The following is a 15,033-nucleotide window of genomic DNA, read 5'->3' on the forward strand; positions in this document are numbered from 1 at the left end:
GTAATGCCTACACCAATCATATCCTCTCAGATCTCCACACGTGCATAGGGTTTAGAGGATGATTTGGGATTGGCCCGTAGGCCACCCCACTAGTCAGAGTGAACGATGCCAGCCAGCCCACTAACCTGGTGATGTCCTGGGCTCTCTTCATCAGCTCAGCATCCTTCTGAGCGATGGCCTCTTCAGCCACGGCCAGCAGCTCCCTCCTCCTCTCCACCTCCCTCCTACGAGCCTCCTGCACCGCAGCGGTCTCCTCATCCTCCCACCTCTGCTGCGCCTCCCTCAGGCTCCTCTGCAGGCCCGACACCTCCGCCTCCTTGTCGAACAGTATCTTCTCCAACTCTGTCACTCTCTCCGTTTGGGACACCTCCCTCTCTGTTTGGCGGGTGCGCTCCTCTTCCTCCAGATAGGCCATCTTTCCCTTCAAGGTCGCAACCTCAACCTCCAGATCAGAGTTTAGTTTCCTCAGCCCCTCAGCAGTCTCTCGCTCAGCTACAGAGTTTTTTCTGTCAACGTGGGCCTCTTCTTTAGCCTCCATTTCCGCCTTAAGCTGCTCCAAGGTCAGTTCCTGTTGGGCCAGTTTCTCTTTAAGCTCATCCAACTCCTGTTCTGAGATCTGCTGTTGGGCCAGTTTCTCTTTCTGCTGTTGGGCCAGTTTCTCTTTCAGCTCCACCAACTCCTGTTCTGAGATCTGCTGTTGGGCCAGTTTCTCTTTCAGCTCCAACTCCTGTTCTGAGATCTGCTGTTGGGCCAGTTTCTCTTTCAGCTCCACCAACTCCTGTTCTGAGATCTGCTGTTGGGCCAGTTTCTCTTTCAGCTCCACCAACTCCTGTTCTGAGATCTGCTGTTGGGCCAGTTTCTCTTTCTGCTGTTGGGCCAGTTTCTCTTTCAGCTCCTCCAACTCCTGTTCTGAGATCTGCTGTTGGGCCAGTTTCTCTTTCAGCTCCTTCAACTCCTGTTCTGAGATCTGCTGTTGGGCCAGTTTCTCTTTCTGCTGTTGGGCCAGTTTCTCTTTCAGCTCCTCCAACTCCTGTTCTGAGATCTGCTGTTGGGCCAGTTTCTCTTTCAGCTCCACCAACTCCTGTTCTGAGATCTGCTGTTGGGCCAGTTTCTCTTTCAGCTCCTTCAACTCCTGTTCTGAGATCTGCTGTTGGGCCAGTTTCTCTTTCAGCTCCTTCAACTCCTGTTCTGAGATCTGCTGTTGGGCCAGTTTCTCTTTCTGCTGTTGGGCCAGTTTCTCTTTCAGCAGGAGCCTCTCCTCCAGGGCCTCTGAGCATTCCCTCTTCAGTTCCGCCATCTTGTCTCTGAGAAGCCTGCTGTCCCTTTGTACTCCCGACGCAGCTTGAGAGGCCACGACTTCCTGCCCTAGGCATGCTACTTCCTGTTTCAGGGAGTCAATGAGGGCAGCTTTCTCTCTGAGCTCGTGGTCATGCGTGGCCTGTCGGTCCTCGGCAGCTTTTTCTGCTCTGGCTGTCTGCAGACTGACCTCCCTCTCCATTGCCTGCAGCTTCCCAGTTAGATCCTGGGATTCCCCTCGGAGTATGCTCATCTCCCGCTGCAAGTCTCCCTGTTCCTGGAGTAGCCTGGCATTCTCCCTCCACGCTCCTCCACCACCACCACGGACAGGGCTTCCTCACCAGCACGCGTCTGCGCCTCCAGCTCAGCTTTCAGCTCATGTTCCTCCATACAGGAGATATTCTTCTCCTGCACTTTCCAGTCACCCTCTCCGTGTGCTAACCGATCAAGCTGCAGAGTCTCTACTAGTCGCGCCACTTCTGAGGATTTCACTTCCTGCTCCCAGCGCAATCTGTCCATCTTCTCCTCTTCCTCTCCACTACCCTCCCCATGGAATCCTAACAAAGAACAGGATATCTGATGAGTCATCTCTAAAAGTATATATATAAACAAAAAGGCATTGCAAACAAAGTATATTATAATAGAATCGTCAGCAGTATGGTGGGATGTTAGTTTAATGGGATGCTTAACAGTATATAACTGAATGAATCTGGTGTTGTCATTAAGCTTTAGCCAGTGGAATGGGATTAGGGCTAGAGGTTTGCTAAACAAGCAAACAACTGGACACATTGCAATTTTGGTCAGCGATTGATAAGGAAAAAATAAACATTTCTAAGCCCATCTTGGTGAAGATCATTTCTCAGAACATGGGGTCTCTAATGATGCGACACCTCAATAATACCTTCCACAGCTGTTATTATATATATATATTTTTTTTTTTTAAATGTCCGAGTACAGAAAACCAAATAAAATCATGAATACGACAACCACTTAAAAAAAACACACAAATGGCAAATAGAAGCATTTATACATAAGGAAGTCTGAGGCAGCATTATTTCTTGAGCGCAGACAGCCGCCTTTTCGAGCGGATGTTTTTCCGACCTCCGGCATTACTCACACCCCCCCCCCCCCCCCCCACAAACGGTGGGAGGGACATCGCGGCAGTGCTCGGAGCCGAACCCATACCTTTCTTTCTAGGGGGCTGTTCCTCCAGGTCCGGCTGGAGGTCCACCAGCCGTTTGCGGCTCTCTGTGCGAGAGCTGCGCTTCTCCCCGCCGGAGCAAGTGCAGCTGCTCTTCAGACGCCGGAGCTCATCCTTGTTGCTGTGGAATGTCGTCTTCTGACAAGGGAAACCCCCACCACAACAAGTGTTAAAACATCTAGCATGGCCTACTCAAGCTGGAATAAAAATGGGTCACGTTCTGGATATGAGCATTCATTTTTTTTTTAAAAGTGACATTTGGATGGGAAATTGGCACCAGTGAGCTATAAAATAAAAATGGGAGAGGTATTGTCAAATATAGAGTGTGACAGGGGTACTCAAAATGGGGTCGGCTAGGTACCGCAGGTGGTCAGATGTCAAAATAGAATACAATTGTTAATGAATACTACTAAGAGATTAAACACAGTTTTGGAAAACATCCGTGAGCTGCCCAGGCCTGTGTCAACTCTGAGTGACACAGGCCTGGGCAGCTCACAGGGATATTGGTATCCACAGTACATTTTTTAAAAACTCTGCCCCATGACAAAATGTGTCGTATTGCAATATTCTCTCAGATGCCAAGACAGGGGCTTTTAAAATGTTGCTTCCCAGGGTCAGACTTGGTTCGTCCAGCCATGATGTACTGCAAAAAGTCAGAGCAGAACTAATTTGCAATTATGTTCATCACTAACACAAAGAACCTGCTGGCCTACATACAAACTTGAAATCATTGGCCACTTCAATAAATGGATCACGAGTCACTTTAATGTTTACATGTGAGATGAGTAATGCAAGATATGTAGAGTTAAAGTTGGAAGTTTACATACACTTAGGTTGGAGTCATTAACAGATTTCTTGTTAACAAGCTATAGCTTTGGCAAGTCATTTAGGACATCTACTCTGTGCATGACACGTAATTTTTCCAACAAATGTTTACACACTATAGATTATTTCACTGTATCACAATTCCAGTAGGTCAGAAGTTAACACTAAGATGACTGTACCATTAACCAGCTTGGAAAATTCCAGAAAATGTCATGGCTTCAGAAGCTTCTGATAAATAATGTCAATTAGCTTGAGTTAATTGGAGGTGTACCTGTGGATGTATTTCAAGGACTACCTTCAAACTCAGTGCCTCTTTGCTTGACATCACGGGGAAATCAAAAGAAATCAGCAAAGACCCCAGAAAAACATTGTAGACCTCCAGAAGTCTGGTTCATCCTTGGGAGCAATTTCCAAACGCCTGAAGGTACCACATTCATCTGTACAAACAATAGTACGCAAGTATAAACACCATGGGACCACGCAGCCGTCATACCGCTCATGAAGGAGAAGCGTTCTGTCTCCTAGAGATGAACGTACTTTAGTGCGAAAAGTGCAAATCAATCCCAGAACAACAGAAAAGGACCTTGTGAAGATGCTGGAGGAAACAGGTACAAAAGTATCTATATCCACAGTAAAACGAGTCCTATATCAACATAACCTGAAAGGACGCTCAGCAAGGAAAAGCCCACTGCTTCAAAACCGCCATAAAAAAAGCCAGACTACGGTTTGCAACTGCACATGGGGACAAATATCCTCTGGTCTGATGAAGCAAAAAAAGAACCGTTTTCCATAATGACCATCGTTATGTTTGGAGGAAAAAGGGGGAGGCTTGCAAGCTGAAGAACACCATACCAACCGTAAAGCACGGGGGTGGCAGCATCATGTTGTGGGGGTGCTTGCCTGCAGGAGGGACTGGTGCACTTCACAAAATAGATGGCATCATAAGGCAGGACAAGTATGTGGATATATTGAAGCAACATCACAAGACATCAGTCAGTCAAGGAAGTTAAAGCTTGGTCGCAAATGGGTCTTCCAAATGCACAATGAACCCAACACTTCCAAAGTTGTGGCAAAATGACTTAAGGACAACAAAGTCAAGGTATTGAAGTGGCCATCACAAAGCCCTGACCTCAATCCCATAGAAAATTTGTGGGCAGAACTGAAAGATCGTGTGCGAGCAAGAAGGCCTACAAACCTGACTCAGTTACACCAGCTCTGTCAGGAGGAATGGGCCAAAATTCACCCAACTTATTGTGGGAAGCTTGTGGAAGGCTACCTGAAACATTTGACCCAAGTTAAACAATTTAAAGGCACAGCTACCAAATACTAATTGAGTGTATGTAAACTTCTGACCCACTGGGAATGTGATGAAAGAAACACAAGCTGAAATAAATCATTCCCTCTACTATTATGCTGACATTTCACATTCTTAAAATAAAGTGGTGATCCTAACTGACCTAAGACAGGGAGTTTTACTAGGATTAAATGTCAGGAATTGTGAAAAACTGAGTTTAAATGTATTTGGCTAAGGTGTATGTAAAACTTCCAACTTCAACTGTACATTACATACCATCTATTGCATCTTGCCTCTGTCGCTCTGCATTGCTCATCCATATATTTATATATCCTTATTCCTTTACTTAGATGTGTGTATTAGATAGTTGTGGTGGAATTGTTAGATATTACTGCACTGTCGAAACTAGAAGCACAACAATTGCGCTACATTCGCATTAACATCTGCTAACCACGTGCATGTGACCAATAACATCTGCAAACCACGTGCATGTGACCAATAACATCTGCTAACCACGTGCATGTGACCAATAACATCTGCTAACCACGTGCATGTGACCAATAACATCTGCTAACCACGTGCATGTGACCAATAACATCTGCTAACCACGTGCATGTGACCAATAACATCTGCTAACCACGTGCATGTGACCAATAACATCTGCTAACCACGTGCATGTGACCAATAACATCTAATGTGTTGTGATGAGGGTCGTCCCTGATGAATTTGCTATCACAAAAGGGGTCCCCCCAAAAAAGATTTGAGAATCACTAAACTATGAAACAGGCTGATAGCTTGTCATTTAAAATGAACTTACATCCTTGATAGTGTCTTTGACCTGCTGGTCCACGGTGTTCTGAAGCGAGGAAATCATCTCATCCTTCTCATGACACAACTCCACGAGGTCGGAGAACTTCAGCTCCTGAGACTCCAGAGTCTACAAGACAAAACACAAAAAAAGGGTTCGTCAGTTCGACTCCCAGTTCGACTCCCAGTTCGACTCCCAGTTCGACTCCCAGTTCGACTCCCAGTTCGACTCCCAGTTCGACTCCCAGTTCGACTCCCAGTTCGACTCCCAGTTCGACTCCCAGTTCGACTCCCAGTTCGACTCCCAGTTCGACTCCCAGTTCGACTCCCAGTTCGACTCCCAGTTCGACTCCCAGTTCGACTCCCAGTTCCCAGTTCGACTCCCAGTTCGACTCCCAGTTCGACTCCCAGTTCGACTCCCAGTTCGACTCCCAGTTCGACTCCCAGTTCGACTCCCAGTTCGACTCCCAGTTCGACTCCCAGTTCGACTCCCAGTTCGACTCCCAGTTCGACTCCCAGTTCAGACAGAACTAAACTGCAGCATCATGTGGTATACGTAGTCTGTCCACGATTGACTAGTTAGAATCAAAAATAAGTCACATTGCTGCAAAATACCCCCATCCAAAATACCCCCCTCCAAAATATCCCCCTCCAAAATACCCCCCATCCAAAATACCCCCTCCAAAATACCCCCATCTAAAATACCCCCATCTAAAATATAAAATGCATTTGCCAGTACCTTTCTAGCCTCGTCAAGATGTTCGTTTGATTGCGGTTTTCGTCTGCAATAATTTTCCAGTTCTGAAAATCAACGGAAGACAACGGACTAATCAACCAGAAGGAAACCCAGCATGTTCCATCACAGACACGGAAAACAATTAAATTAAATCAGGTTAACCGGTCTGCTTCGGTCATTGATGGATAGTGAAAACTGCTGATTAACAGGTTATTGTTGACAGAGTTCTACTAAAAGGTGAATGTGACAGAGTGCTCCAGTGTTTCATAATCCCAAAAAAGGGGGTGCGACATCTTGGTTTTTTAACATTACACACCCCATTCAAAATCATCATCGTCAAGCCTTCGCTTAGTGGACTCCATTGTGTCGTGCTAAAATGAAGCGACCGGCCAGTTGGTTACCATTGGTTTTGACAGGCAGCTGCTCTGAGAGGTTGGAGACGGTGTCACTACTTGGGTGGGCGACCACCAGAAATGTCTTGGCCGTCTCAGCCGCCATCTTTATGCCTGCCAGGTCACTGCACATGGAGTCAAACATGCCTCCCAACGACGAGCTGTCCTTCTACACGAGACAATACACATTTTTTTAGTAATCCAGAGCGATTTACAGTACGTACATTTATCTTAAGATAGCTAGGTGAGACCACATGTCATAGTCGGTACGTGATTCCTCAATAGAGTAGTTATCAGTAAAGTCAGTGTCGGGTGGAGGAAGAGACAAGGCTATATACGATGGAGGTTGACACTGCTCGACGGCCAACGTGTCTAGTTTGGCCGTATTACCGTGGCTCTTTCTGCTCTGTCCAGTTCTCCATCGGTTCTTTCCAGCTCCTCTTGACTGGTGTTCTTGTTCACTAGATTCTTCAGGATCTCTAGACGCCTCTCCGCTCTCTCCTCGACAATCTCCTTCTCTTTGGCCAGACGTTCCCTTTAAAAAGACAAAGAAATCAAGTTATTATAGCTACAGCTTGTTCAGTTTTATGCATTTAAAAACATTTACCTTTAAATCCCCCTTACTAATGTAAAGCTTTGCTTTTCTATAAACTGAGGTACTCAATATATAAATCCAATCTATTATTATTTTTAAAAAGCAGCCCTACAAAAAGTATTAGTTAAAAACAAAACAGGCAGAGAAGAGCTCACTTGTAGTCGGTCTGCATTTCAGAGAAGAGCTCCGAGAACTCCTTGGTGACCTCGTCCCGGATCCGGGATTCCAGAGCCAGGTTTTCAGACCTCTCTTTCTGGAGCTGTTCCCGGAGTTGGAGGAGTTGGCTCTGAAAGGGTTAATTAACAGACATTAAAATACTTACTTCACATTTCTCTCTTGTGGACAGACATATATTTTTTTATTTTATTTATATTATTTTAAATAAAGCATCTGACCAAATTACACAAGACTTTAGTTCTGGGTGAACTTTACATTCATAAAAAAGGGACCAGAGTTTTGACAATGTGACCTGATCAGGCAAAACTCAGGTCTCTTTACGAGACTATTAGTAGGCCTGAATCTTCCTCCAATTTCAGAACAATCCAATCAGGGCCTGGTAATGTAGGTGACTACTAAACAGAGGTTAGTAGTGACGGGGGAACACATCAATCTGGTTACATAAATCGGGATATTATTTTTGACAATATATTGTGTCTTTTTTGACAATGTCGCTATTATTTTTGCTCTTGTTGGCCGTCCCTGCACGAAAAATGTTTTTGTCCTTCATAGCTTGGTTCTCCACTTTTAAAAAAAAAATAGGGAGCCAATTTGTTTTCAGCACTTATTTCCACAACGGATCAAAACTAGTCATCATGACTCTTGTCCCTCTGCAGCAGACATGTGGTGAGCAATATGTTCGGAACGCAAGAGAATAACAGTACCAAATCGCAATACATATTATAATGGCACCTCAGTATGGTGATAATATGGGGCAATGAGATGCCTCAGTATGGTGATAATGGGGCAATGAGATGCCTCGATATGGCGTAATGGGGCAATGAGATGCCTCGATATGGCGTAATGGGGCAATGAGATGCCTCGATATGGCGTAATGGGGCAATGAGATGCCTCGATATGGCGTAATGGGGCAATGAGATGCCTCGATATGGCGTAATGGGGCAATGAGATGCCTCGATATGGCGTAATGGGGGAGATGCCGTAATGGGGCAATGAGATGCCTCGATATGGCGTAATGGGGCAATGAGATGCCTCGATATGGCGTAATGGGGCCTGGGGCAATGAGATGCCTCGATATGGCGTAATGGGGCCTGGGGCAATGAGATGCCTCGATATGGCGTAATGGGGCCTGGGGCAATGAGATGCCTCGATATGGCGTAATGGGGCCTGGGGTAATGAGGCCTGGGGTAATGAGATGCCTCAATATGGTGTAATGAGATGCCTCAATATGGTGGAATGAGGCCTGGGGTAATGTGGCCTGGGGTAATGAGATGCCTCAATATGGTGTAATGAGGCCTGGGGTAATGAGATCCCTCAATATGGTGTAATGAGGCCTGGGGTAATGACATCCCTGGCAACACTCAGCTCTAGTAGCTAGGGGGAGAGCCTTACCTCATAAGCATCTTTATCGATGAGAAACTTGTCATCGTCCACTTCTTGCATGGTCTCCTCAATCACGCTGTCCTCTTCCATGTCATCAACATCCTCCTGCACATCCTCCAGACTGGTCTCCCAGCCAACCAGGGAGCTCCTTCTCCGCCGACCCAACAGGTTCTTCCTGTCTGCGTGGTCGACGATCATGGACAGTTCCCGGGCCGACGTCTTGGTGGCGAGATGGGGGACGGTCTTGGTTGTCAGCACCACCACCTTCTGAGCCACGGCGGAGAACTTGAGCACGTTGATCGTCTCGTCGTACATGGAGGCACACTGGTTGATGTTGACTACCATGCAGGCTCTGCCCCACCCACAGAAGAAGCCCTGCAGATAGTGGGTGAGCTTGCTCTCCCTGAAAGGGATGTGCTGTGGTAGCCTAGCAAACAAGAGGCAGGTCAGAAAATAAATTGTATTTATTACATTTGGACAGGGACGATGTACAACAAAAAACAGTTCTCAGAGCACTGGGAAATGAGTTGAAGATTCAGCTCAAATATTACGTATCCCCCCCATATTAGGAAGGCGTTCGTAATGTTTTGTAGACTATTACACATGTCAAAAAGCAGACAAGGCTCACTTGGATTGCTGGCTTTGGCGTAAGGCGTTGATGCACTTGCCCAGCGTCATCAGCGATGTGTTGATGTTTCCAGCCTCTTTCAAACGCTGCCCTTTATTCTGCGTTTTAGCGCACCGCTCTGACCCAGCCAGGTCACACAGGGACAGCCTGAACAGAAAGACAAAAACAGCCCTGCCTTTAGACACCCACAAGTACTGCACGGGGCTCATATAAGATTTTTTACTGTGCGCAAAAAAAAAAAAAAAAATGAATTGAAATATGCATTTCACTTACTCACTGACAGCGTTAACGCGAGGAATCCGAGCATCTTCAATCCGCAGGATACGAACAGAAAATATGCTGTGGCTGAGCAAAGGAACGGAACAGATTTAAAAAATAAAATTTTAATAAGAGCTGTCAATCTACTCTACTGCGTGAACTTGGCTCACGCAAGTGAGTAACAGCTCAAAGAAACATTCAAATTAATAATTGAAAAAGGAAATGGATGTGATTTAAATGATCATACCTCCTGCTCGAGAGGAGGTTGAGCTTTGTGCTGGCGAAGCTCTGGTTCTTCTTTCCTAGCTTCATCACCTTGTAGGCTTCCTCCGCGTTGTTCACTTGTACCCACTTCAGATCTGAAATTACACACAGGAACATTTGGTCCTTTGCAACTCAGTTGGTAGAGCATGGTGCTTCTCCAACAGGATTGTGGGTCCGATTCCCGGGATACACCTCCAATGCATCGGTTACCTTTTACAAAGGAGTTGCCTTTGACATCCTGCGACAGCCGCAGCGTGGATCTCTTCAGGGCCCCGATCGGTACGGGCTCCAGCAAGTCGTGAATATTCTCGTTGTAGATTTCACAGAAGGACACCCAGACGGAGAACTTGGTGTGTGCATCAACAACCAGACTGAAAGAGTCTTCAGTCACAGTCCTTTCAATGTCACTTAGTGCGGACCCTGTCAGAGAAACACATGGCAGGGTTAGCCTGTTTACAAACCCTCTTGTTGGATAGAGGTCTATTGTGATGACAAACGATGCACCAAACTACCAGAGAGAGAGAGACAGAGAGAGACAGACAGAGAGAGAGAGAAAGACAGAGAGAAAGACAGAGAGAAAGACAGAGAGAGACAGAGAGACAGAGAGAGAGACAGAGCAACATGACAATCATGTATAAATGCAAAAACATGAACATGCATGTTGATGTAAGACTACATAAATGATGAATCTCCTTGCCTTGCAGGGTTGTCTTGCTTGTCTGGCTGGTGGAGCCTGTCTGGCTGGTGGAGCCTGTCTGGCTGGTGGAGCCTGTCTGGCTGGTGGAGCCTGTCTGGCTGGTGGAGCCTGTCTGGCTGGTGGAGCCTGTCTGGTTGGTGGAGCTTTTCTGGTTATCACTCTATGGGGGAAGAGCAATGATATAATATAAATGATTAAACCCAAAGAAAAACTTGTTAAGTAATGCAATGGCTTAAAACAATATATATAAATTAAAAAATGAATTTGGGTTAATAAACCAACCCTGTACCTCCTTGAGGAACCTGAAGAGATTTCTCTTGTTAGTGACCTCTTCACTCTGCTGGTCTTTAGTGAGCCTGATAAACTCTCTGCATCGCTGTGGCTTGATAGTCATCTGGTCGTAAACACGGCCCTCAATGCTGTTGAAGATGACATTCAAAGACCTTGGGAGGATCCCTGCGTTGGTCTCTGGACCTAAAAAAACACAACAGGTGTTGAAGATTTGTTAAATGTGTGAATCATGTCGTCTTAGTGTGTTTTTATGAGAGTTGGCCATAAAGAGAAAGGGGTTGAAGGGTCAACATATGATTTGACTTTAAAAAGTATTGCATTTCAGTGTCATTCAAACAGTGAATCTGTACAACAGCAAATTCAGGCCAGCCCTTGTGTACAAGTAGGATGTTAGGACAAAACAGCTGCAAGGCAAGAAAAAAATATATATTTATAGAAAATCAAACCTAGAAATGTGAATGTCTTTCCGGCATTTGTGACTCCATATGTGAAAACCAGAGAATTTCCACCTTCCAAAACATCCTTGACCAGACTTCTCACTGTGCCATCAAACATCTCCCTCTGAGAGGTTTCTGGCCCCAAGACCTGAGGACCAAAATAAATTAACAGTGTTGTTAGAAGATCCATCTTCTGTTTCCTTATAAGGATTGTGGTTATTTATTTATTTTCTAGTGTGTTTTTGTTCTACCTTGTTAAAATGTGTTTTATACAGAGACACATTAAAATCAACATGACTGAAAATGTGTCAGATTTAGTTGGCAGGCAATAAATAAAATTAAAAAAAATATATATATATATAGTCCCTGGATGGCACTGCCAGGCCCTGCTGAATGACCTGTGAGAACTGGAACCGTTGAGCTGTCTGAGGGACTGATTTGTCACTAAGCCTCGCTGAGAGGGAAGTCCTTGGATCCTTGAGGAGCACCTTGTCGGGGGGCTCAATGGAAACGCAGTCCTTGAATTTGTACAGCAAAAGTCAACAAGTCAATGGTCAATTTAAAAAATAAAAAATAAAAACACTTTTGGTCAACAGTTATTATCCAAAGACTCTTGTTGTAAAAAAAAAAAAAACTATTTCAAGCCAGAACAGTGTGTGTTCAAATTCAAATTACCTGCGATTCGCCATTTTGTCTTTCGGTTGATGCGAACGGTCGAATGCGCAGGTACACCTGCAGGTGCTCTCCCAGGTACGACTCCTGTGAGTGAACCTCTGATAAAAGGGCTTTCCTCAGGGCGTCCACGTTAATTTCTCTCTCCTCTGCGTTTTCCAGTGTGCTGTGACAACCCGATTCTATCATCCTGGTGTCATATAATGTGGCGGGGGACAAAGGAAACAGGGGTGTTGAGCAAAAACACTGGCTATAAAAGTTAGTTAGTTCGTGTTTTTGTCGGCTTGAACGAAACAATTTGGTAACTACACTGACAGCTAGTTAACGTTGGCTTAACTACTATTGCCACGGTAACACAGCTAACTTAACTAGGTCGCGGTGTTAATATATATACTTTTTTGTTGTTGTAACATAATGAAGATACATGCAAACCACTAACTTACCCAAATATATTCTAATTATTAGGGTTTTTAATGTCTACTTACGTGACAGATCTGTTTTTTTGTTTGTTTCACAAACGAAATTCCGTCTTCTGTTGTCGTCCAAAACTGTCCCGGTCTCGTTTTTAAATTCGACCAATCGGGAGACTGATCTCACTGATTTGTTTTTTTAACCGGAAGTGCTCATAGAAGACGCTGTCAAATATTGATTCTGTTTCAAACAAACCTTTGCATCTAGTGATTTTGTGTGATAGCTATGTATTTCTGAATATTATATTATCCATACGCACACATTCCTATGATTGACTTCAATCTCTGCAGCAACACGATATTTTTTAAATATATTTTTTTATTTTTAAATCAATCATGAATTGAGATCTAGGAAAGGGAAGGAGAAGAGAAAATACAGTTAGGGAAGGGAGAAAGTGAAGAAGGAAAGGAAACTAGAATAGGAGGAAAGGAAAGGAAAGGGTGTTGGAAAATTTTTGAGCTAGGAGCAAAGGGTAGGGGGGATAAAAGAAAGGAGGATAGAAATTAAGATAAGAAGACGAGCTAGGAAGGCCAAGTGTTTACGGATGTGAAACGGCTAGCTAGTTAGCGGTGGTGCGCGCTAAATAGCTTTTCAATCGGTGACGTCACTTGCTCTGAGACCTTGAAGTAGTTGTTCCACTTGCTCTACAACAGCCGTGGCTTTTGTGGAGCGATGGGTAACGATGCTTTGTGGGTGACTGTTGTTGATGTGTGCAGAGGGTCACTGGTTTGTGCCCGGGTATGGGCCAGGGGACGGTCTAAAGTTATACTGTTACACAAGGATATGAGGAAATGGTTCTAGGAAAGCTAAGGAGAGGAGGAAAGGGAGCTAGGATTATGCAAAGAGAGATTGCATGTATGTGGTAGTGATTCACCAAAGTTAGTGCTTTATGAAATCCTTGGGACGTCGCTAACTAACCCCTAAACCAGCTGGGCTCCAACCCTGTTCTTTGAAACCTACAGGACAGTGGCTCTTCACTCCAACACTCTACTACACCTGATTTGAATAATTAGCTGGTTGATTAGCTGAATCAGGTTAGTTACAACTTTGGAGTGAAAACATGCACGGTAGCTCTCCAGGAACAGGGTTGGAGAGCCCTACCCTAGAGCAGGGGAATTAAACTCTTACCCTACGAGGTCCGGAGCCTGCTGGTTTTCTGTTTTACCTGATAATTAATTGCACCAACTTGGTGTCCCATGTCAAAATCAGTCCCTGATTACTGGGGGGAAAGGAACAAACTTAGTGGATCGAGCTCTGAGGTCCAGAGTTAAGTTTGAGCGACTGCCCCTAAAAAGTGACTTTTCATTTAGAAACATTTATTTTAGTGTTAAAATGGGCTATATGGAATCAATATGGGCGAGAAACATTTATTTTAGTGTTAAAATGGGCTATATGGAATCAATATGAGCGAGAAACATTTATTTTAGTGTTACAATGGGCTATATGGAATCAATATGAGCGAGAAACATTTATTTTAGTGTTAAAATGGGCTATATGGAATCAATATGAGCGAGAAACATTTATTTTAGTGTTAAAATTGAATATAAAGTGTAAGCATTGTAATTTGTCAAATCAGTCTCATCCTAAACGGACATTGGTGAGATGATAGGAAAAAATAATACATCTCAGTATGAAGGGTACCATACACTAACTGTTTACCTTGGGTTTAATCCTGACCACAGAATGAAGGGTACCATACACTAACTGTTTACCTTGGGTTTAATCCTGACCACAGAATGAAGGGTACCATACACTAACTGTTTACCTTGGGTTTAATCCTGACCACAGAATGAAGGGTACCATACACTAACTGTTTACCTTGGGTTTAATCCTGACCACAGAATGAAGGGTACCATACACTAACTGTTTACCTTGGGTTTAATCCTGACCACAGAATGAAGGGTACCATACACTAACTGTTTACCTTGGGTTTAATCCTGACCACAGAATGAAGGGTACCATACACTAACTGTTTACCTTGGGTTTAATCCTGACCACAGAATGAAGGGTACCATACACTAACTGTTTACCTTGGGTTTAATCCTGACCACAGAATGAAGGGTACCATACACTAACTGTTTACCTTGGGTTTAATCCTGACCACAGAATGAAGGGTACCATACACTAACTGTTTACCTTGGGTTTAATCCTGACCACAGAATGAAGGGTACCATACACTAACTGTTTACCTTGGGTTTAATCCTGACCACAGAATGAAGGGTACCGTACACTAACTGTTTACCCTGGGTTTAATCCTGACCACAGAATGAAGGGTACCGTACACTAACTGTTTACCTTGGGTTTAATCCTGACCACAGAATGAAGGGTACCATACACTAACTGTTTACCTTGGGTTTAATCCTGACCACAGTATGAAGGGTACCATACACTAACTGTTTACCTTGGGTTTAATCCTGACCACAGAATGAAGGGTACCGTACACTAACTGTTTACCTTGGGTTTAATCCTGACCACAGAATGAAGGGTACCGTACACTAACTGTTTACCTTGGGTTTAATCCTGACCACAGAATGAAGGGTACCGTACACTAACTGTTTACCTTGGGTTTAATCCTGACCACAGAATGAAGGGTACCATACACTAACTGT

The 15,033-nt window shown here is 44.5% G+C and overlaps 1 protein-coding gene across 1 annotated transcript in view; it reads right to left on the minus strand.

Annotated features, from left to right (window-relative positions):
• The window catches only part of LOC124039063 (kinesin-like protein KIF20B), a 46,816-nt gene extending 33,803 nt beyond the window's left edge, over positions 1 to 13,013 (minus strand). Inside the window, exons 1-19 of the mRNA XM_046354943.1 lie at positions 12,439 to 13,013; positions 11,957 to 12,143; positions 11,680 to 11,799; positions 11,291 to 11,429; positions 10,843 to 11,027; positions 10,554 to 10,713; positions 10,067 to 10,276; positions 9,840 to 9,951; positions 9,608 to 9,679; positions 9,335 to 9,481; positions 8,716 to 9,133; positions 7,302 to 7,432; positions 6,942 to 7,086; positions 6,561 to 6,720; positions 6,163 to 6,224; positions 5,434 to 5,553; positions 2,482 to 2,635; positions 1,566 to 1,853; positions 126 to 1,533 (exon numbers count right to left, since the gene is read on the minus strand). Of these exons, the coding sequence (XP_046210899.1) occupies positions 126 to 1,533; positions 1,566 to 1,853; positions 2,482 to 2,635; positions 5,434 to 5,553; positions 6,163 to 6,224; positions 6,561 to 6,720; positions 6,942 to 7,086; positions 7,302 to 7,432; positions 8,716 to 9,133; positions 9,335 to 9,481; positions 9,608 to 9,679; positions 9,840 to 9,951; positions 10,067 to 10,276; positions 10,554 to 10,713; positions 10,843 to 11,027; positions 11,291 to 11,429; positions 11,680 to 11,799; positions 11,957 to 12,142 (4,217 nt within the window). The 5' untranslated portion in view covers position 12,143; positions 12,439 to 13,013. The remainder of the gene's footprint in view (positions 1 to 125; positions 1,534 to 1,565; positions 1,854 to 2,481; positions 2,636 to 5,433; positions 5,554 to 6,162; positions 6,225 to 6,560; positions 6,721 to 6,941; positions 7,087 to 7,301; positions 7,433 to 8,715; positions 9,134 to 9,334; positions 9,482 to 9,607; positions 9,680 to 9,839; positions 9,952 to 10,066; positions 10,277 to 10,553; positions 10,714 to 10,842; positions 11,028 to 11,290; positions 11,430 to 11,679; positions 11,800 to 11,956; positions 12,144 to 12,438) is intronic.
• Between the last annotated feature and the right edge of the window lie 2,020 nt (positions 13,014 to 15,033).

Source organism: Oncorhynchus gorbuscha, linkage group LG07 (assembly GCF_021184085.1).
Source record: "Oncorhynchus gorbuscha isolate QuinsamMale2020 ecotype Even-year linkage group LG07, OgorEven_v1.0, whole genome shotgun sequence".
NCBI lineage: Eukaryota > Metazoa > Chordata > Actinopteri > Salmoniformes > Salmonidae > Oncorhynchus > Oncorhynchus gorbuscha.